We start from the raw sequence: 21,772 nt of genomic DNA on the forward strand, positions 1-21,772 counted from the left end.
ACTGAAACTTCTCCAAGAATGAGGAGACTCAGTTATGATACACAACCATGATCCTTTTCTAAGCCAATTAACATTAGGACACAAAGCCCGTGATCCTGGATGTTTGGGCTTTTTTTTTATAACCTTCAGCCCATTTTCTTTTCTGTGTTTCCTTGCTGTAGCTCTCTGGGGAAATAGGGTTTGTTTCTTATCAATCTGATATCAGTATATGGATATATATGAAATAAGATGAACTAATGACTTAGGTGTTTTGTGATGCTGTGTCATCCTGGAGGTCTTCATCTGAACTGAAAATACATTTCATACATTACTGTTCTTGTTTTAAATGCTAATTTACCTTACTGGTCATATTGAAGGAATAAGATGAAAATCTGTTTTTTCCTTACTTAAGTTTCCTTACTAAACCAGTATTGGGAAGAAATAATAAGAAAGAAAATGCCAGTATCTGAAAAGAATTTTTTATTTTTAAATCTACTTTATTTTTCCTTAAAAATTCTAAGATATGAGGTGAATAAATGAATTTCTGTGCCTTTGTTGCAGGAGTCTGCAGTGTCTGCACTGGCTGCTCTGTGCAATGAATTTTACATCAACGAGAGGGGAGAAGCTGATCCAGCTCTGCAGGGTAATGATTCATGTTAAACACAGAGGCACAGAGTGCTGGGCTGGACAAAACTTGCACTTTGGAGGGATTGTACAGAACAAGGAGGGGCAGCACTGGTTTTAAAACAGCTTAAAATGCATCAGGAAAAAATAACTGACTGCTGAAAGTTGCCTGAAAAATGACAACTGGAAGTGTAGGAAATGTCTCATTTCCTCCATAAATGCTGGCTTTAGACTGGAGGTGAGCAGAAGGTACCACAATAATGAGGCAAATTTATGTTGCTTTTCTGTTCCATACTGTGAAACAAAAAAACAAAGATTATACGTTTCTAAAATCCTAAAATTTAACGGAGTGAATCTTTTCCCCATCCTGTTTTAATAAACTCTGCCAGAGATCATGGCTGATTTTCAGGAGAGTTGCTAAGGGATAAGAAAGGGATAGAAAAGGACAGCCAGAGTTCTGGTAAATGTGCATGTGAGAGCTCATGTGTTTGTGTTGGGATCAGCAGTACAGGAGGAGGCTTAAACTTCTCTTAGGGCTGGATGAATCAGCATCTTTGTTTATACTGCTTTTATACTTTATTTATGCTGCTTTTCTTGTACCTGTCTTCCTTTCGAGGATCAGATTGTTCAATGTCCATCAGAGACAAATTGCTGGATTGTACAGATAAATATTTTAAGAATAGCAACATTTATATTTTTGTTTTTCTAAATATGACAGCGAACTTAATATACTTCATAAAATATTGATTTCTTTTCTTATTTTTTGCCATTATTAAATCAGGTAACAAAATACCTATTATTTATTTGTCTCAGAGTTGTTCCCAGAATGATGTTGATATTGATCACATATGTATTTACAAACAGTCCATGCCCCAAAGACATTAGGGCTGAACTATAAAAGCAGTCTATTTTGATTTGAAAATACTTTATATAGTGCTAAATCTTTACATTTTTTGTCAAAAAAAACCCCAAACAAACCCAAACCCTAAAATGGCCCTTTCCCTGCTGGAGTTTGGCCTGTGCCTGCCAGATTCTTTGTGGGCAGCATGGAAGATGTGATCTGGTCCCAAGGCAGATAAAATCCCCACAAGCTCAGAAAAGGTTCATGTGTAAAACCAGAACGTGCTGGGCAGGAGGAGGCAATGCTGAGTCAAAGCAAACAAACTAAAAATGAGTTGAAAAGGTGATAGGGCAAATTTAATGTAAGGATGAAGTTTCAAGTTTCTGTGAAAGTGGACTGGAAAACTCAGGCAGGTGCCCAGCTCAGGAAGGAGAAGGGATCTGCTGGAAGTACAGGCTGCAGATGTTCTTGCTTTATTCATTTAGAATCCTCATGTTTCTTTCTTGGATTTGAGGTTTATTTTTCATCTGCCTTGTGCTTGGAGGGACCATGGCAATGTGACTGTGATGGTCTAGGGATACAATTAGGGCAAATTTGTAGACACAGATAAAATTTCTCATGGGATTTCTGAAGTAGAATTGTGAAATGACATTTTTTCTGTTCTAGAAAACTCTCTGGTCAGCTCCATCTTGAGTACCCTTTTATTTGGTCTTGGCTGCACTGGACCCTGCTCCACAGATGATAACAGAAGTGGCATTACATATTCAAGAATCTTTTAAAAAAACAAACAAAAAAAGTGTATTTTATCTCTGTACCCATAAAACTTACAAATTTCATACCTGTCTGTTGTGGGATTGAAATCCAGTAGTAAAAGTCCTTCCAGAGTGTGTGATGGATGTGGGTATGAGTGGAAGCTGCAGTGCAGGAGACATTCAGCACAGGGCAGGTGCCTTCGATAAATCAGTTAAAGCAGGTCTGGACATGATCAAGGGCATTAGGGGAAAAAGAACCCAAACATTTTTGGTAAAATTTAACCAGAGTTTCACTGTGGCTTGATGATTAAAATGAAAACACCAATCAAGGGTGCTTTAGCAGTTTGACATTCTGAATCTGTCCTTATAAGGCTGCAGTTTTATTGAATCACTGCTTTTGCTTCTGTTTGTTTTGACCTTCTCTTAGTGTTTTCCTGTCTTAGTGTGTTCTGGTTTGGTTTTGCTGACTTTCTCTTTTAATATCCTTTCAGGATGGGTTGTGTGGAATTAATATTGTAGGCACTTCATGGGCCCTGTTGGTTTACGAAGCTGAAGGCTCTTAGAGGAATATTAACATTTGCATTACACTTTGCACCATAATTACTGAGTGGTTATAAGTAAAGAGCTGTTTTTGCTCATTGCTGTGTCATTTGGCTAAAATGTCAATCTTAAATTTCCATCACTCAGAGTGGAGACTGTCCCAGCCTCACTGTTCAAGATCTTCTTGCTGTCACAGCAAACACTGCATCTTCCTTGGCCTCAGGACTCCTAACACCCTGGTGGTTTGGAAAGTTTTAAATAAATGTGCTTATCTGGAGGTGTTGCTCACCTCTGGCCAGGGAGCTGGGCTGCTGATGGGAGGGACAAGCTGGGGCCTGTCCATTGCATTGGGGTTTAAAAAAACAGCCATGAATTATGATGAATGGGGAGTTTCTTATGGCAATTCTTCTTTCTTCCTCTAGCAAATATTGCTCAACCATTCAAACCTTAGATTACAGTAAGCACTGGGACAATTATGTAATCTTCCCAGGATCTCTGGTTCTTTTTCTTGGAGGATTGAAAAGTGTCTGTGCAGTAAGGGGATTGATAAGACCACCTTGCTCCTGTCTGAATCAGAGCTGTGTTTATTGCAGCTGGCTTGGAGAAGCTTTTCTGGAGTACTTTGGTTTTCTCTGCATTTTACAGGAGAGTTTAATGTGAAAAACTGGGTAAAGGAAGTATTGGCTGTAGGTATGAGATAAGGCTGCAGCAGCAATGTGAACCTGTTCCTAATTTTTCCTCTTTTATTTTTTCCTACACCCTCATTTTCTCCTTGCTATCACTTTACATGTTTGCTGAGGCTCTTTTTTCCAGCCCTGCTGGGTTTATTCTGTGTTTATTCTTGTGCCTTTTGACTCTGCTGCTGTTTGTAGGGTCACTGTCCCCACTGTGTCCTGTGCCAGCACACGGAACCAAAGGTGGAATTTCTTCCTGAGCTTTCCCCTCCAAAACACCCAACTTCATTTATGAAAAATGATCTGAAATTATCTTACTGCTTATGTATGATCTGTGTGTGTGCTAGAACAGGACTCCAGTCAGGAGTTTTCTGAGGGAAAACTGTTAAAATAACTGGTATTTACAAACCTGGGGGTCTCCTGCCTAACACAGAACACTTATCCAGTGATAAAAAATGGAGACTATAAATATAAAAAGAACTTGCTCCCCTGTGCTTAGCCAGAAATTTGTGCTTATACTTATTAGTTGGATGTCTAAAACTTGATAAATCTTTGAGAAGTTTGTCTTTTCTCTCTCTGAAGAGGCTTAGTATGAAGTCAGATTTTTAGACAGAAAATATGAATTCATTCATGTAAAAGTGAATGTCTTAAAATTTTTATCCTTTTCCTGTCGAAAATTAAGATATTCAACATTTTAGTTTTACAAATTACAAAATTTTCCAGCTGCTTTGTTTAGGGGATCTTTTCCTTATTTTCTCTCCTTAGCCAAATATGAAATTTTAATGATGTGGTGGTTGCTTTTCACTCTGCAATTGTATTTTTTCCAGATGAGTTGGTGACACAGTACGTTTCAGAACTACAGAACTCAGAGGAAATGATTCGTTGTGGCTTTTCACGAGCTCTTGGGGCCCTTCCAAGATTTCTGCTGAAGGGCAGGCTCCAGCAGGTGAGAAAACAGGATCATTGTAATGAATAAGTGAAACCTGTGACAGTAATCAAATTAATAATAATGATCATAATTAAAGGTCTTTGTCAAAGGGGTTTGAATGCTAATGCACAGAAAATCATCAGGAGTTGAGCTTGCCATAGTTTCTGATAATTAATGTTTAATCCTGCTTTAGTGGTGTGAATGGAAAGCCAGAGGTTGAATTAACCCTTTGCTATGGAATATTGGTCCAAGGGAGGAGAGAAGAGAGGAGGGAAGAGAGATTTGCTACAGGGATTGAACTGAAACCCCTGGAGAAACTGAGATTTGAAGCCACAAAGTGAAATAGAAGTGTAGATTTAGAAAATAGATTTTAGCTTTTAGTAGAAACTTATATCTAAGTGCCTTGAGGATGTAAAAAGCTGCAGCAGAGAGCAGAGGCCTTTTTCCCCTTAGGCACAATTCCACAAAATAGAAGTGGTGTTTCTGTAAGGTTACCCTGCCCCAGACAAAATGCAAACTTAGCCTGTTGTTCACATTTTTTTATATGTATTGTTCCCATAAACAAGAACTGATAGAAATACATCTGAATTTCTGAGTAATACTCTGGTGATGTGTAAAACCTTACAGGCCTCTCCTGGTGACAATCCAAACTCTGCTGCCTGCTTGGTTCCTTCATACAGGATTGAACTCATTTTACTATGATATCTAAATTTAACATAGTAAAAAATGCTTTGGGTTTATATATCTCAATCTTTGTATTTTTTCAGGTTTTGGAAGGTCTAAAAAAAGTTACAATAATTTCCCCTGAAGATGTGAGCTTTGCTGAAGCCAGGAGAGATGCCTTAATAGCAATTGCAAAGTATGTTTCTCACCCCTGCTTGTGTCTAATTTTAAATCTTTCTGTAGAAGTTTTCTCCATTCTGCTGAGAGCTGGGAGCATGAGTCTTAAAATCACTTACACACATCTTGACTGCATATCCATTACTCAGTTTATTTTTAATTCAGGGAATTACCACACACCTGACTATGGACTTCAGCTCTGATAGTGCTGTCAGGTTTTTATCAGTTAACTGACTACCTAGAGTGTATTTTAATGTTTGCTTTTCTCATGGGCTGCAATTTAATGAGCTTTACTGAGGAGGAAGAATATATGTTTTTCCACAATCTTAAAAAGATTGAATTGATTTAAAGAAATGGTGCCTTTTATTTAAAGCAATATTTTCTATGTTGAATGTCACAGAGCAGTTAATGGTATACATTAATATTTTATGCTCCTAAACTGTTACACTGCTAGAAACCCTGTGTCTTCAAGGTAAATAAGTTTAATATCAGGTTCAATTCACATTGTGTTGGCCTTTTGCTCTTTTTGGTGACTTTATTTTAAGGAGAGTTCAGGGACTGACAGATACTGAAGCAAGTTCATTTTTGTAGTGTTATAGGTATGAAAGCTTTTCGGAGGACTTTGATTTTCTCTGCATTTTATAGGAGAGTTTAATGTGAAAAAACAAGTAAAGGAAGTAAAGCAACCTAATTCCCTGCTGAGATCCTAACTTTTCCAGTGTTCCTTTGAACCCAAACACTGCTCAGAACTCCTCATGTCAAATTCAGCACAGAAATATTCCTCATTCCATCTGCAGTGGACATTACAGGTGGTGTGAATTTAATTAACCAACATAACAAATCTTGCTCTTAATTGCCTCCCATCCCTTTTTTTCCTCTTTTTTTGCAGGGTTTGCCAGACAGTGGGAGTGAAGGGAGATGGATCCCAGCAGGAGTTTGTGTGCAGGGATAATGTTGATCAGATTTATGCCACGCTGCTCACCGGGGTCACCGACTACACCACCGACAGCCGGGGGGACGTTGGAGGATGGTAAGGTGGGGCCAAATCCAGGCCAATGAAAAGCTGATGTAAAATAAAATAAAACCTCTTAGAAACAAGAGCTCCAAGCTTTTGGAGATTTGAGATTTTGGAGATTTGAGCCTAGGTAGGAATTAGGAATGCACGGCAGGAAGAGAAGTGGAAGATGAAAGGTGAGGCTGACAAGTTTTGTTGTCCTTCCTCAAAAATTTGGAATATGGGGACTGATATGTTCAAAACTGAATTTAAGCCTTTTTCTGGTTCTGTGGGTGACATTAATTCCTTTTAGTGAATACCAGGAATGTATTCAGTTGCAAAGTAGGGATTTAAAACATTACTTCTCTTTATTTGAGACAACACATTTGGTCCTGCCTGATCTCTCCTGCTGCACGTTGCTGTTTGTGGGGATTTTTTGCCAGGAGAGGGAGCAGCTGCATAACGTGTTGAGAGGGATAAAAACTCTCAATTGTGCTGCAGCATCACCAAATCTTTTGTGAGTTTAGAGTTTCAATGATTTCAGATATGATGCTGCAAGAATAAATCATAAATCTATAGGAATACTTCTGGTGATGGGAAATCTGTAACATAAGTAGATTAATAAATTTAGTAACTTAATAAGATTAATAATATTTTAGTAATATTAAGTCTGTAGCAGTCTTATTTTCATGGCATTCCTCAGTCTTCAAGGTCCCCCGAATATACAAAGAAGATTCAGTGTGTGACATTGCATTCCTCTGAATGCTCTGTATTCCCTCAGTGACAGTGATCTGGAAAGGCAGATTTCAAATTTCAAAGTTCCTGACTGTACAGGCTCATGTCCTTCTTTGGGTTTGTGTTTCATTTCCAAAACTCTAACTGGGCATGTGTCAGCATTTACTGATTGGAAGTTCCTGCCAGCTTTGAGTGGATCATGAAGAGTTCATGTTATTCATGAACTGTAGAATTCTTCATCCTGTAGAATTACACAGCATAGGAATATGGATGTTACAAACCAAACATTCTCCTGTCAGGGTGCTTTGCTGCACCTATTTTTGAGCAAAGTGTGCCCAGCCTGAAGTAGTACTTGTTAATAAAAAACATTAAATTATCCTAATTCAGGAACAAGCCCAGTATCTGCAGATTTAAAATACTTTTGATGCTGTGTAGAAGCCTCAGAGCAGTAACACTCAGTAGAGAGAAGCCATGAACTCTGTAAATGAATGTGATAGAGTAATTTTATTTGTCTTTTATTTATTAGCAGTTGATTTTGAGTAAAGTGCTGGTTTTGAAAAGGCTGCTTAATTTTATTGTCTGAATCCATAATTTCAATTTGTAATGTGGAGATATATTTTGCTTTTAGAGATGAAGAATCAGCCTTGGGTGATTATTTTAGATATGAAGAATCAGTCTTGTTTTTAGCTGTGGATGATAGTGTTTGTGTATGGTAATGAAGTGGTAAAATACCTGTATTTGACCTGTCTGGCAGCTGCATGAATTATCTCAGGGTACAGAGATGTGCATTCAGATTCAAAAGTGCTTTGAGCACCAGATACTTTTTGTTTTTGAGCTTCTTTGGGCAATTCCAGCCACAATCAAGTTAAGAAACATGTAAATCAGAGGGGGAAGGGGGATTCTTTCTCATGGCAAACTCTTGGCTGCTGAAAGTTTTGTGGCCTCTCTAATATCAGTGCTTTCTCATTCTGTTTCTTCTAAACCAGTGAATAAGATGGAAAGATATGGAGAGAAATGCTGTTTCTCTGGAGAGACTTTGTCTTTTTTGTGTAATTTCTGTTTTTCTTTAATAGAGTCGTGGGAAAGTTTCACCAACTTCACTCTGCATATGCAAACTTTACCTTTCTTTTGACAGATTGTTTGCTGGGACATGTCTGATCTGTCTACAGGTGGTAGACATGAATATCTAAGTCAGATATGATACAAAAAACTCGTAAAACATAACCTTGATGAAAGACTGCCAGACTTGTTTTAAGCTGCTTTGGAAAAAATGATGTAATTTACCTTTTTTACCATTATAACAAATGTCCCACCCAGTTTTAGATTGCACCTGCAAGTTGTTTTGGAAATCAGCAAGAGGAGTATTTCTTCTCATAGAAGGCTGCTGAGTCTTTTCAAATAGTTTTTTTCCCCCTTTTTTTAAAAATTATTACTTAGAAAGGATGACATTATTTTGAGTTACTAATGTAGTGAACATGCTGGGCCTGGTCATGTGCAGGGTCATGTCACCCACTGAGGTAGTGCCCTTGGCTTCAGTTTTTTAAAAAACTCATGGATTGACAAGACATGGTTTAAAACAGCCATACTGATGATTTTTTAAATTAAAATTACACTTAAAAAAATATATATATTTTGAAGGGAGAAGACCATTATCTAGACAAGACTCACTTCAAGCACAACTTAGTGTTGCTTTGGTCAAACTTTTCATGAAATTAATTATTGCTTAGCATAGAGATTTAAGCCACTCTGAGTCACAACTTGTTTTTAATGTTGGAAATATTAAGCTTGAAAATTTACAAGAATGTGACAGTGTTCAACATCTGACTGTCAAAATGTGGGTTGGCCTTTTCAAAAAATAATTTGAAGCAGACAGAGCACTTAAGTTTAAATACATCTGCTTGCACATGAGATATTACTAATCATTATCGAAATATTACTAATCGTTATCAGTTTTAACCTTCTTAAAATAAAGAATGAGGCTGGTGACATCTGGCTGGAATGCAAACCAGGCTGGTGAGGCAGGGCACTGTTGGACCCTCAGTGCCATGGGAGCTTTGTTTCACAGGATGGGACTGGGGGGACACTCCTTGTCCTCCCAAAATATGGGAGCCGCTCTCAGAGGTCGTTGCTTTTGTTCTTGGGAATTTGTGCTGGTGTCTCCACCCCGCTGATGAAATGGAAGGTGTATTTATTGAAATAAGTGCTGCTGTGGCAGCTCTGATGTGTCTGTGTCTCCACAGGGTGCGTGAGGCTGCCATGACCAGCCTGATGGAGGTGACCCTGCTGCTGGTGCAGAACGAGGCAGAGCTCATTAATGCCAGCATGTATGGTGACATTCATGTTCTGTTCTGTGTTTTATCTCCTGGAGCTCCATCCAGCCCTGCAGGACACCCTGTGCTCCTCCTTTATTGAGTGTGGCAGAGCTTTGACAGAAGTGCATCAAGCCCAGGCAGATGGGGACGATGTTTCATTTGGTTTTCAGAGGGAAAACCTTGTTGGCAGAGCCTGGGTGGCAGTCCCACCTTGGAAATGCAGCACAGCTGTAGGATTTGGGCTAAACCTGCCACCTCTGTGCTGCCTCCCAGAAATGCTCACTGAAATAGAAAGCAAACCTGCCTGCTTATCCAGTGTCCCATCATTAATTGGGAATGTGATCAGATGTGAGCTTGAGTTTGGATTTTTTTCTTTGCAGAATTATTAGTAAGGAAATAAAGATAAAGAATTTACACTGAGCTCCTGATTTTTAGTTTCATGATATGGTACTCCTAACAATAAAAGAATTTAAAAGTACCATTTTTAAAACATAGTTTGAGCTGCAGTAAAACCTTCCTAATAGTGATATTGATTTGTAGACAGAGTGTGCCAATGTTTAGGTGAACATATACATGGTGTGGGATTTAATTAAAAACCCCCAATGTTGAAGGACACCTAGAAGGAAAGTACTGGATTCTCTAAGAACACACTGCTCACTAGTGCCCATTTTCAGGGGCTTCCTCCTGTTCAGCTGTTTATTCACAGATTGTCCACGTGGAACTGAGAAAAGCATTCCTGCCAGCTGGATCCCATTTTATAAATATTCTGGGCCTTGGTGTAACTGAAGGAATTGCAGCAGGTTTTACTGTCATTAGTGGCCTTTTACCCTTGTGGCACACAGTGTTGTAGCTGTGAGAATAAACAAAATAGGATATTATTAAAAACTAGCCAGAATTGGAGAAATTATTTACTTGCGGTATATGAGATGTAGGAGAGACCATGTCGTCTGCTACATGGGCAGTTTTCTACTTTAAAATGTGCTTTTCTCAAAGTTCTGCTCTATTTCCATCTGAAATGTAGCAGTTCAGCCAGGCCATCAATCACTTTGTTATCTTTTTGGATGAAGAGTGGGCCAGTATGTGTAAAAGGTGGATAAAATATTCTGTACCATTAATGTCATGCTGATTTTTTGGTTGATTGATCTGTGGAAGATAAAGCCTCAAGATTCTGTCACCATCTGGGTGTCCTAAATCACTTGTGTGTTCATTCTGAAGAGTTAAACCAGAATACTTTCCTAGCAGGATCATTCTAATTCATTTAATTGAAACCATTTAAATCTAAATACACATTCTACTGCTTAAATTTTCTGATTAATTGTTTTCTTCTTTATAGCTGCAAGCAGATTATGTGCTGGCTGGCTCAACAGTCAGCTGAAAAAATAGATAAATTCCGAGCTCATGCAGGATCTGTGTTCCTTACTCTTTTGCACTTTGACCATCCTCCAGTTCCCCACATCCCTCACAGAGAAGAGCTAGAGAGGATATTTCCAAGGTAATGTATTGAAAAATGTCCTAAACAATGAAAGTTAAAGATAAATGCACATAGTTTCACCTAAACCAAGCAACCTGATGTAATTTTTATGCCCAATATGTGTATGGCGTTGTCAGAATTTCATTGAATTGCCCTGTGAATATGCATGAACATATTTTTTCCTGAACCAGAAAACATTGATTATAATGATAGTTTTTAATGATTTCTATTGTTTTAACCAAGCTCTAGTTGCAGTAGTTTTCCAAGATGGACTTTCTAGTTAAAGTAAGAGTGAGAGCAACTCGTTCCTGAGTGGTGATTATGATAGCTGATGGGAGTGAGGAACATCCAGCTCAGTTTTTGGGGGATCCTCAGCCTGCTGGGATCCTCTGCTCTGTCTGTGAGGCTGCTGATCATCAGCATCATCATCATCAGTGCTGGGAAGATGTGTTGGCCTTTCCTGGGACAGGTCTGCCCTTGAGTAGCTGGTGATGGGAGAGAGCACAGAATGAAACTGCAGAAAGAAACTTGTTTTGTGAATGTAGGCAAAAGTGTCTGGGGAAAGGAGAGTGCAGTTCAGATCTCCCCTGGATCAGAACAAGGATTTGGAGATTCCTCCTCTTTACTGGCAGTGGCTGAAGCTTTGATTTGTATTTACCCATATACTTAAAGACCAATGTTTGATTTGATATCTAGGTAATCAGAGACCTTCCTCCCTGGTGTGGAGGAGCAGTGTGAGGAGGAGGAGAAGAGCAGTGCAGCCACACAGGATGATTCTTTCCCTTCCCTTTCAGGTGGGAGAAGGAGACGCTGAACTGGAACGCGGCGTCGGAGGCGTTCCCTCGGATCACGCAGCTGCTGGGGCTGCCTGCATACCAGTACCACGTGCTGCTGGGGCTGTCTGTGTCCGTGGGGGGGCTCACAGAGACCACGGTGAGACCCCTGCTGCACACCCAGTGGCCTGCTTGGCTTTCCTTTCTAAAGTGTCATTCTCTTGACTTGCTGGTTTTGGGCTTCTTTTTTCTGCCTCTGTTGAGGTCGGGTTGAAGGCACTTGAGACATTTGTTCACATTCAGGCTTAGGTGATTTTTACTGCAGTTCATTAACAAGGAACAAAAATGGCTAACTATCTCTTGCTACAAGGTCTTTTAAGGCTAATCTGTCCAATTAAGAAATGACACCTAAATTATTTTCACCTTTAAGCCAATAACTGATCACTCAAAGTCTGCAATGAGGACTTTTCTGTCCAATTACAAAATACCACCCAAACCCATGGAGAACAAGGAAGTCTTCTCCATGGCCTCGGGTCAAATGCAGTGCTCTCCCGGGAGTCAGAGTCTGTCAGCTCTGTCTGTGCTTGGGGGCTCCTCAGCCTGCTGTGATCCTCAGCTCTGTCTGTGAGGCTGCTGATCATCAGCATCAGCAGTGCTGGGAGGGTGTGTTGGCCTTTCCTGGGACAGGTCTGTCCTTGGGTCAGCTGTTGAGTAGCTGGTGGTGGGAGACCTCTGCTTTCAGACCTGATGGCCTGCTTGGCTTTCCTTTCTAAAGTGTCATCTCTTGACTTGCTCTATGCTGGGTTTCAGCTTCTTTTTTCTGCCTCTGTTGAGGTTGGGTTGAAGGCACTTGAGTCAACAGTTGATGTTCAGGCTTAGGTGATTTTTATAGTCTCACAGCAGTCAGTTCTGTAGTCTTTCATTAACAAGGAACAAAAGTGGCTAACTATCTCTTGCTACAAGGTCTTTTAAGACTAATCTGTCCAATTAAGAAATGTCACCTAAATTATTTTCACTTTTAACCCAAAAACTGGCTGCTCAAAGTCCGCAGTGTGGACTTTTCTGTCCACATATATTTCAAAATACCACCCAAACTCATGAAGAAGAAGGTGAAGAAGAACTAGGAAGTCTTCTCCAAGGCCTCAGGTCAAATGCAGTGCTCTCCTGGGAGTCAGAGTCTGTCAGCACAGAAAGTCAGAAATTCTCAGCATCCAGAGCTCCAACAGCTCAGCATGCAGGGAACAAGGAGTGAGGGTGCTTTGTTTGTCCTCTCCTGGCCTGGCAGGACCTGAGAGCTCCAGCCCCACAAATCCCAGCCCTGTGCTGACTCTCCCAGCTGGGATCACAAGCAGAGCCCCTCAGCTCAGTGCAAGGGCATTACTCTTCTCCAATGAGGTGAAAACCAGTTCATTTGTCACCTGGTGCAAGGTGTTAACTGGTAGTTGTCAGTAGGTCTTAACAGTATGCACAGGTTTCTTTTTTAAATTATTTTTTATATATTTTCTACTAAAATACCAATGAGATGTCAGAAGTTCCATTACAAAGAAATATCATTCAGATGTCTGTCTAAATCCTCTGAGCTTTGCAATCCTTATTTCATTCTTCTGGCATGAACAATCTCTTTATCACTGACTTTGGCAGTCTGCTCTGCTGCAAAATTTTTCCCTACTTTCTTTTAATTTCAGTGTATCCTTCTGTCCTTTTATTACAACTTGTATTGGTAGCTTCAGAATTCTTGGTTTCCAGATATTTGCCTTATAACTTTTTTGATTTGTTGTGGCCAAAGATGTAAAATGTAAGGAGACAGTTTGGGGGTAAGGACGTGGTTCAATATGACACCACAGAGGAATATCAGAGCAGTAACAGAATATTTTGGACTGTCAGTTAAGCCTTTAAATCCCAGTGGGCCTGTAACAAGAGGAGGAGGCTGTGAGTCAACACCCCAACAGTGGTTAAGAGTGTTTCTAATTAAGATTTCCATCTCAAATTAAGAAAACCATTAGAAAAGTGCTGGGAAAGAGAATTTTGTGAAGGGGGAGCAGCTCCTGCTGGGTCACAGCAAGAAGGAGTTAAAATCACCTGGATCTTGTCTCCCAGGCCTTCCCCTGGTCAGCCACAACTTGCCCAAGTGATTTTTATTTTGCCTGGTGCTGTGGGTTCTGCTCTTGGCATCAAGAGATGTCTGTGAGCCTTTGGGCTGGTGGAGCACAGAATTCAGTGTCTGTGCAGTCTCTTGTGTTCAAACCAATTCTGAGCATTTTAATCTTTCTAAAATGGCAACTAATTATATGGCAAGGGCTATTTTAGAACTTTGGAAACATGTGTGTGTTGGTTTGTGACAGTAATTATCAGATAGACAATGTAACTCTTAACAGATTTCTTTAATGGCAAACATGCACATGAAATTCAGCTTACAGTCAAGCACAGTTAATTATTGGAGGCTCCACCAAAACCAAAGTTATTTGTCTAAGTAAAAAAAAGAGGAAAGTTTTGGAGAAACAGACTTTTTGGCTGCTAGCTGGGGTCAGAGGAAAATTCTTATTCAATATTTTAATTTTTTTAAACTCCTGGTTGCATTTATGAAAAGTTGGAACAGTTCAGTTGCATGCAGCTTCCTTCCCTTGTTACCATCTGACAGTGTGTTAAGGGAAACCTTCTGCAGTGTTCTCAAACTGTGATTGTGAAATGTTAACTTTTCTGTGACCCTCCAGTTTTTCTTTCTTTTCTGGCTAAAATATTCTCCAGGGCTTTAGAAAGAAGATGAGCTAATTCTCTCTTGAGTCAGATAGAAAGGCAAGGGAGGGCACTTACACTTGGGAGTGTATGTGTGTGGTGAATTACTTTTAATATTTAAAATGTGATATAGAAATTAGAATTGATGTGTTTTACAATGACTGGTATTCAAGCTACTCTGTCAAAGCCTGTAGCACTCTTTGCTCAATATCCAGAGATTGGTTTAAAACATTAATAGACAATTTTAAGAATGATCCTATTAAATCCAAATGAAAGGAGCAGCTTTTTAAAATCATGGATTGGGGGAAAAGATTATTGGAATATATGTTCTTGCAGTGATGTGTTGTTGTGACTCTCTTCCCTCTCACTTCAAAAATATCTGTGCACATACACATGTGGACATGGAAGTTAGAAAGAAAATTCTTGTATATCCTGCAGGATAATCTGAGTTCAAATGTCAGTTTGTCTTTTACTCATCCCAGGCAATCCACAGGAGAAAGGCTCTGTTGTAATTCCGTGGTCAGGGGCAGTTTGGCTGCAGCTAAAATTGCTCTGCAGTATATTTAGCAAAAGTAGTTCTTTGTTTGGCTTTTTAAAGAGATTTTCTGGAAGGAGCCATGTGGGGTCTCTGAAGTGTTGTGGGGGCAGTGGGGCTGCTGGAAGAATTGCAGTTCAAGCATTGGAAATAATCTGGAAAAACAGAAGATGTCATTCCCTGTGGGATTTGGCACTCTGCTCCATCACCATGGTTCAAAGGGCACTTTCTCTGTGTAAAAGAATCTCCTAATTATACATCTGGCCCACAGTGATGTATATTTCTTATGGCTGCATAAAACCCCTCAGTCTGTGGAGATCAGATGTACAATGCTGGTCTTTCTCCAGTGCACAAACCCTGCAGTTGCAGGAGTCAGGATATAATTTTGATATAATTTCATTACTGTTGAACTACATTACATTCTAAATTTTGTTTAAGCACAGAATGTCCTGTGATTCCTTTTCCCCCTAAAGAGTGAAAATTGCATTTTAAAGTCGTAAAGAAATTGTAAATAAAGCTTTAAAAAAAAAAGGAGCAACGTATTCTAAACTCTTAAAGTTCCTCCCAGGCAGTACCAAAGCTGTGTTACTGTGTAGATCTCACAAACAAAAATACTGGGACGTTAGTAGATGATATTCTAAAACATCTGGTTACTGGGACAAATTGTATGCAAATCAATGCATATTTGGTGGAAGAAAGAGGCCCCAAATCCTCTTTTCTTGGTTGAGAGTTCTTGAGCAAAATACACTTGAGAATAATTCCAGGCATTCTTTTCTTACAGAGCAAAATAGTGTGAATGATGATATTCCTGCTTCATGTAAGGCATCCCTGCTGAAAGTACAAACCAGAGCCCTGATGTGGGTCAGGTGTCTCAATCACTGATGTGTAGCTGAGATTTTGGATGTAACAAATGCTCTGTTACAAACTGGGATTAGCTTCAACTGAATCTTTTTGACCATATCAGCCCTCAAAGCTGGTTTTAGAATTGCTGTAGCTCTGTTCTGCACATCTGTCTGGGAACAGTTTGGTGAAGGGTTGTGTAGAAACCACACCAGGGACCTGCCCTGGTACTGGAGGTTGAACCTTCAGGACTTGAGTTCTCTTGATGCTTTGAGAAGGCTGACCTAGAACAGAGGTTCTAAATCGGGATTTATTAAAAGGATTTCCTCAATGGATCCACCTTAGGCATCACAAGAGCCCAGCCAGGGCTGCACCCAAGATGAACCAAAATGGTCCCAAAATGCACACAGGGTCTGTCACTGTGATCAGTTCTGCTCCATTTGCACCTTGCAGTTCATTGTCCCATTCCAGCTTTAGCCCAGGCAGTCCCATCCTTGTTTCTCTCTCTTTATTCCACATTGTTTGTGCTCTTGGGCTGAGATTTGGGTCATTTGTCCTTGGTGCCCAGCTGGAGCAGGAATTGTTTTGTCTCCCTGCTCTGTGCACAGAGCTCACATCCCCTCATGTGAACCCAGACCCACACACTAAAGCAGCACAGAATGTGAAAAATACAAAAGCCAAAACCTGAGGCATCACTGTCACCAGGTGCAGGGTGCCTTGAGCTCTGTTCTGTGCTCTGTTCATCTCCTGTCCCTGCAGGATCTGCTCTTGCCCTCAGTGTTGGGGCAGTCACACCTTGGCAAACCCTGGTTTTGCTGTTCCATAAGAACAAGGTCAGTCTCAGGCCTCCTCTTAAATTTGGATCCAAAGTTGTCCCAGTTCCAGCCCATTAACCTCCTAATTTCCTCTCCCAGTCCTTATGGAACCCTAGGGAAAGGTAAATGTCACATGTTTGATGCAGTGTGAATTTGTGTTCTGCATAGATGGGGAAGACATTTGGAAATATTTTTCTCTTCAAATACTCAGGAGCAAATGACATTACACCTCAGATACTGAGGCTGGGACAGAAGGAGCTCACCTGAGGAGGAAATAAGGATTTAACCTGCTCATGTCATGTTGTTATGCTGGAGTTTCTGCCACTATTGGGAAAATGCCCCCTTTTTCAATCTGCCAAGCAGTTACATGATGGATTATCCACACCTGTACTTCTGTATTTTTTAATTACTTGTGCTGTCCTCATTCTCCAGTGTTTCTGATATCCTGCAGCTCTGCCTTGCTTTGGCACAGCTCTGGAGCACCCCACGTGGAGCTGTGCTTGTTGCCCTTTACTTCCATGCCCTTTCTTGCCTTTTCAAGTCATTTGAATGTGCAGAGATAGCACTGAGTCATTCAACTTCCTTAAAAAAAATGGTGTGAGATCTCTGAGGTGATTTAAGACACAAAAGAAATAGGAGAGAAAATGACACCACCTATGATTTTTTTCTGAGATGGGATTTCCTCTGCTTGTTGTTGATCTCTGCTCTTGGAAGGCGTAAAGAAAAATATTTGTTATTTATTTATAATAGCCTTAAACGCACAGATTGTTTTAATAATCTATGTATATTATACAGATATATTAGTATAATATATATATTATACTAATATAATAGTACATTATATTAGTATAGACATTTGTATATCTATTATTAGATATTAGTACAGATGTTACTGAGATTTGACTCTCATTCTGAAACTCAGAATAACTGAATAATTTCTGCAAATTGCTTAACCATTTTAAAGAAATATTTCTGCTCCTGCCCTGCCCAGGATGTTTCAGTACAGAACAAAGTGTGAGGGTTGTTCCTGTGCTGCTTCCCAGGATTGCTGGGCTGTGCTGTTTGCAGGCTGAAGCTTTGGGAAAATAGTTCGGAGTTTTGAGCCAAGGCTGAATTGTTTCTTATTCTTGGGTACTGATGCACTCATAAATGTTACTGATATGAGCTTTGTTAGATAAAATGTTTAAATATAGATTCCTCTATTTGCTTTTGGGAAGACATTTGTGATGTTTCTCATTCTCATCCAATGTTTTATTTTCTTTCCTTGATAAAATGGTCAGGCTTCTGAGGAAAAGGGGATTCCCACAGAGGCTGTGCCTGCTCCCCTTCCACAGCAGCTCTGGGAGGGAGTCCGCCAGCTTAAAAAGCAAAAAATCCAAAAGTTTGCCAGCTTAAAAAGGAGAAAAACCCGAAAGTCCACCAGCTTAAAAAGGGAAAAAACCCAAAATTTTGTCAACTTAAAAAGGAAAAAAACACAAAAGTTTGCCAATTTGGAAAAAACCCCAAAATTTTGCCAACTTAAAAAGAGAAAAAACCCAAAAGTTTGCCAGCTTAAAGAGGAAAAAAACCAAAAAGTTTGCCAACTTAAAAAGGAGAAAAACCCCAAAGTTGTCAACTTAAAAAGGAGAAAACCCCAAAAGTTTACCAGCTTAAAAAGGAGAAAACCACAAAACTTTGCCAGCTTAAAAAGGAAAAAAAAACCCCAAAAGTCTGCCAGCTTAAAAAGGAGAAAAAACCCCAAAAGTCTGCCAGCTTAAAGAGGAAAAAACCCCAAAAGTTTGCTGGCTTAAAAAAGAGAAAAGCCTGAAAGTTTGACAACTTAAAAAGGGAAAAAAAACCCCAAAAGTTTGTCAACTTAAAAAGGAAAAAACCTCAAAAGTTTGTCAGCTTAAAAAGGGAAAAAAGTCAAAAGTTTGCCAGCTTAGAAAGGAAAAAAACCCAAAAAACCCCAACTTTCCTTGGAAATGGGCTAGTGCAGGTAATGCAGCCATGGTCAGTTGGGTTTGGTGCTGCTTTGTGCCCTTTGTGCTGCTGCAGGGCAGGGCTGGAGCCCCTGTTTGTGGGGCTGTGGCTTTTTCCTGTCCTTCACTGGAGGTTCCTGGTGTTGTGTTGCAGCTCAGATACTCTGCCCAGAGCCTGTTTGACCACATGAAGAAGATCCAGAGTGACCCCAGTGCTTTGGGCAGTTTTTGTGAGACGCTGCTGAAGGTCTTTGAGGACAACCTGCGCAATGACCGGTACTGCTCGTCCTTGGCTCTTTTCCCTTTAACCCTTCTTCCCTTTCCTTCCCCTTTTTCCCTTCCCTTTTGCAAGTCAGATCTGTGGCACATCCAGTGAATGCCCAAGGCTCATGAATTTGCTTTAATAGAGCTGTTGGTGCAGCAGAACGTGTGGTAAAATATGAAACCAAGGAGTGATGGCAAAATATTCTGCACATTCAAGTTTTAAATCATGGAAGGGTTTGGGTTGCAGGGGACTCAAAACTCATCCAATTCCAGTCCCCTGGCAAGGGCAGGGACACCTTCCACAAGCCCAGGTTGCTCCAAGCCCCATCCAACGAGGCCTTGGAAACTTCCAAGGATGGGGCAGCCACAGGACAATCTGTGCCAGGGCCTCCCCACCCTCACAGGGAAGAATTTCTTCCCAATATCCCATCTAAACCTGCTCTTTTTCAGTTTGAAGCCATTCTCCTTTGTTCTGTTGTATAAATCAAACACTAAATAAATAATATAAATGTATAATGTAGAAATACTAATGTATATTAGCTATTATATTATTATTTATATTAATAATTTATATTATTTATGTTATTTTATTACAGTATTATATTATATTATAAAATATATTATTTATATTTATTATATTATTAGAATATTATAATATAACATTGTAATGTAATATTATAATATAATATTATGATAGTATTATAATATTTATTGTGTTATATTATTTATATTATTAATATAATTTATATTATTTATATTAATGTATAAATAAAAATACTATTGTATTGTTATTTTGTTTCTTGTCTCAAGTGTTGAAAACATGGCTGTGGTTATTCCAGCTGACAAGTGTTGGTTCATTTGGTGCTGTAACTTCTGGTACAGTCTGTGGAATGCATTGTTCATACTCTAGAAAACAGATTAATATTTTCTAACACTGTCAGTTGTGTTTTCAGGACCCTGCAAATGTAAAGCAGGGGAGTTGTTAATTAGGTTTTTTCCTTTTTGGCTGAGAGGGAATGTCCCCATTCAGCCAACACACACAAGGTACTGAGCAACCCTCCTCTGTGTAAATCAAAGTTCTAATTTCCTGTGTGTAGATATGTAGGAAGTTTCCTTCTTTGCCTCTGATTCAAAATAGTATATATCTGTATGCCAAGCAGCGTGTTCACCTTGTTGAATCATTTTCTCTCCTCAGGGTGTCTGTGCCTCTGCTGACAATGCTGGACCAGATGCTGGCAAATGGCTGCTTTGATATGTTCACTGAGCAGGAGAAGTAAGTTGCTGGAAGTTTCTTTGGTTTATTCCCCCCTGTGCATCAGAGCTCCTCAGTCTTGCCCTGGGGGTGCACAGGGCTCCAGTGTGAGTCTATATTGCAATGCTTTAACTTTCCTCAAGTGGGACAAACGGCCTTGAAAGGGTCTTGGTAAAATCCTTAAGTCTCTTGTCTGTGTAGAATTCTGTCACTTGTTCCCTGTTTGACAGCCGGGACATTAATCAAATTAAATTTGCATGTTTCACCTGGGATTCTTGGGCCAGTGTCAGATCCATTCTTCATTTTCCAGCTTCCTAAATCCCTGCTGGTTGGAGCACATTCCTTGCTGTACTGGGAGCCCTGAGCACTGGCACTGTCCTGTGTGGTGCTGCAGAACCCTCTGTGCCCATGGCTCCCCCAGTCCCACTGCTTTGCTTAATGTGAACATCTCCAAAGATGTTAATTAAAATTCTAATAATAATAAAAAAGTCATGTCCCAGCTCTTCCACTCTGAGCTCAGTCCTGTGGAAAGTGTTCAGTTTAGGAACAGATAAATATGAGTGAGATATTCCAGTGTGAAATCATGGGGTTTTGCAGATGTTTAAGAAAAGAATTATTTGAATTTTGGTAATATTAAAATCTATTCCACAAGCTCTCCCAGGCAGCATCTTGGCACATCTGCAGGTATTTACAGAATTGTGCAATGTAGATCCTGCAAGCACAGATACTGCATTGGGAACTTGTTGATTCAAGAACTGCTCACAGCAGTGAAGAGCCTTCATCATTCTGAAAGTTTTGATTAAGCTCACTCTTGTCTTGAAGTGTGGTTTTAGATAATATTTCTGAAATTGCACTTGGCAGTCCCTGTTTGAATGAGAATTTAAAGTGAGTCAAAGACAGATGGAGTGAATATTGTTCAGTTTGATAATTGTGCCACTGATCTGGGGCTTCCACACAGGCTCCAGCCATCCCTGCTGGGGAAGGTGAGAGATTATGGGTGGAAATTCCAGTCAAAGTCTTGTCTCCCAGGTCACTGAACAGAAACCCAGTGGTAGCAGCAATTCCTTTGCTGTGTGAGTGACTCACACTCAGCCCTGTGGTGCCATTGTGATGCTTTGTGTAAAAGCCTGGAATAAAATCCAGGGCTATTATGGGGGGAAAGATTTTGAAGCTGATCCAGATGTATTTGCCTCCAGTTTGATGATGAAACCAAAAAAAGAGAATGAATAATGAAGCAGCCAAGTGGATCATGCTGATGTCAAGGGAGTGAAATGCTGGCCTGGGGTGCAGAACTTGTGACCATGCAGAGCCAGGAAGGGCAGAGCAGGGGGGAGGTGGCAGGCAGGTAAAAGATGGAGAGTTTCATTCCTGCAGTTATGGATGATGGAGAGTTTCATTCCTGCACGTGTCAGATTTTGGGAATGTGGGTGTCTCCTGGTGCAGAGCTGGCCATGGGTGAGTTCCTGTGCTGCTTTACAGGGCTCTGCCATGCTCTGTGTGTGGATCAACACATGGTGGGGGAGCTCAAAATTCCCTTTCATGCATTTTGTTACTCTGCTAGGTCCTTTGGGTGTAGTTAGGGATGAATCCACTGCTGCAAGGCCTGCCTGCCCCTGCTGTTGGATGCCACCTGCTCCTTTTTGAACAGAAAAGCCTGACTTTGGGTCTGCTCTCTGGAATGGAATCATTTACTCCCTTTCCAGAGCAACCTTCATAAAAATGTGTAAGAACATCACAGGGTGGGTGGGAAAATAGGGACTCTGTTTGGTGGCATGGAAAGGCCACAAGTGCCTGCAGTGTCAGGTGGTTTTAGGTCCAGTGTGCCTGAAATGCAAGTTGAGATACAAGCATGTATCTCATGTATTTTTCCTTGGGATGTTCAGCTCCCATTTCATTTCCTTCCCTCATT

The 21,772-nt window shown here is 40.2% G+C and overlaps 1 protein-coding gene across 1 annotated transcript in view; it reads left to right on the top strand.

The window, feature by feature from the left end:
• Window positions 1–21,772, top strand: part of TBCD (tubulin folding cofactor D) — a 122,902-nt gene that overhangs the window by 90,549 nt on the left and 10,581 nt on the right. Inside the window, exons 27-35 of the mRNA XM_063175628.1 lie at window positions 541–622; window positions 4,238–4,356; window positions 5,106–5,197; window positions 6,068–6,208; window positions 9,148–9,231; window positions 10,553–10,711; window positions 11,485–11,623; window positions 18,502–18,623; window positions 19,807–19,884. Of these exons, the coding sequence (XP_063031698.1) occupies window positions 541–622; window positions 4,238–4,356; window positions 5,106–5,197; window positions 6,068–6,208; window positions 9,148–9,231; window positions 10,553–10,711; window positions 11,485–11,623; window positions 18,502–18,623; window positions 19,807–19,884 (1,016 nt within the window). The remainder of the gene's footprint in view (window positions 1–540; window positions 623–4,237; window positions 4,357–5,105; window positions 5,198–6,067; window positions 6,209–9,147; window positions 9,232–10,552; window positions 10,712–11,484; window positions 11,624–18,501; window positions 18,624–19,806; window positions 19,885–21,772) is intronic.

This window comes from Melospiza melodia, chromosome 24 (assembly GCF_035770615.1).
Source record: "Melospiza melodia melodia isolate bMelMel2 chromosome 24, bMelMel2.pri, whole genome shotgun sequence".
Lineage (NCBI taxonomy): Eukaryota > Metazoa > Chordata > Aves > Passeriformes > Passerellidae > Melospiza > Melospiza melodia.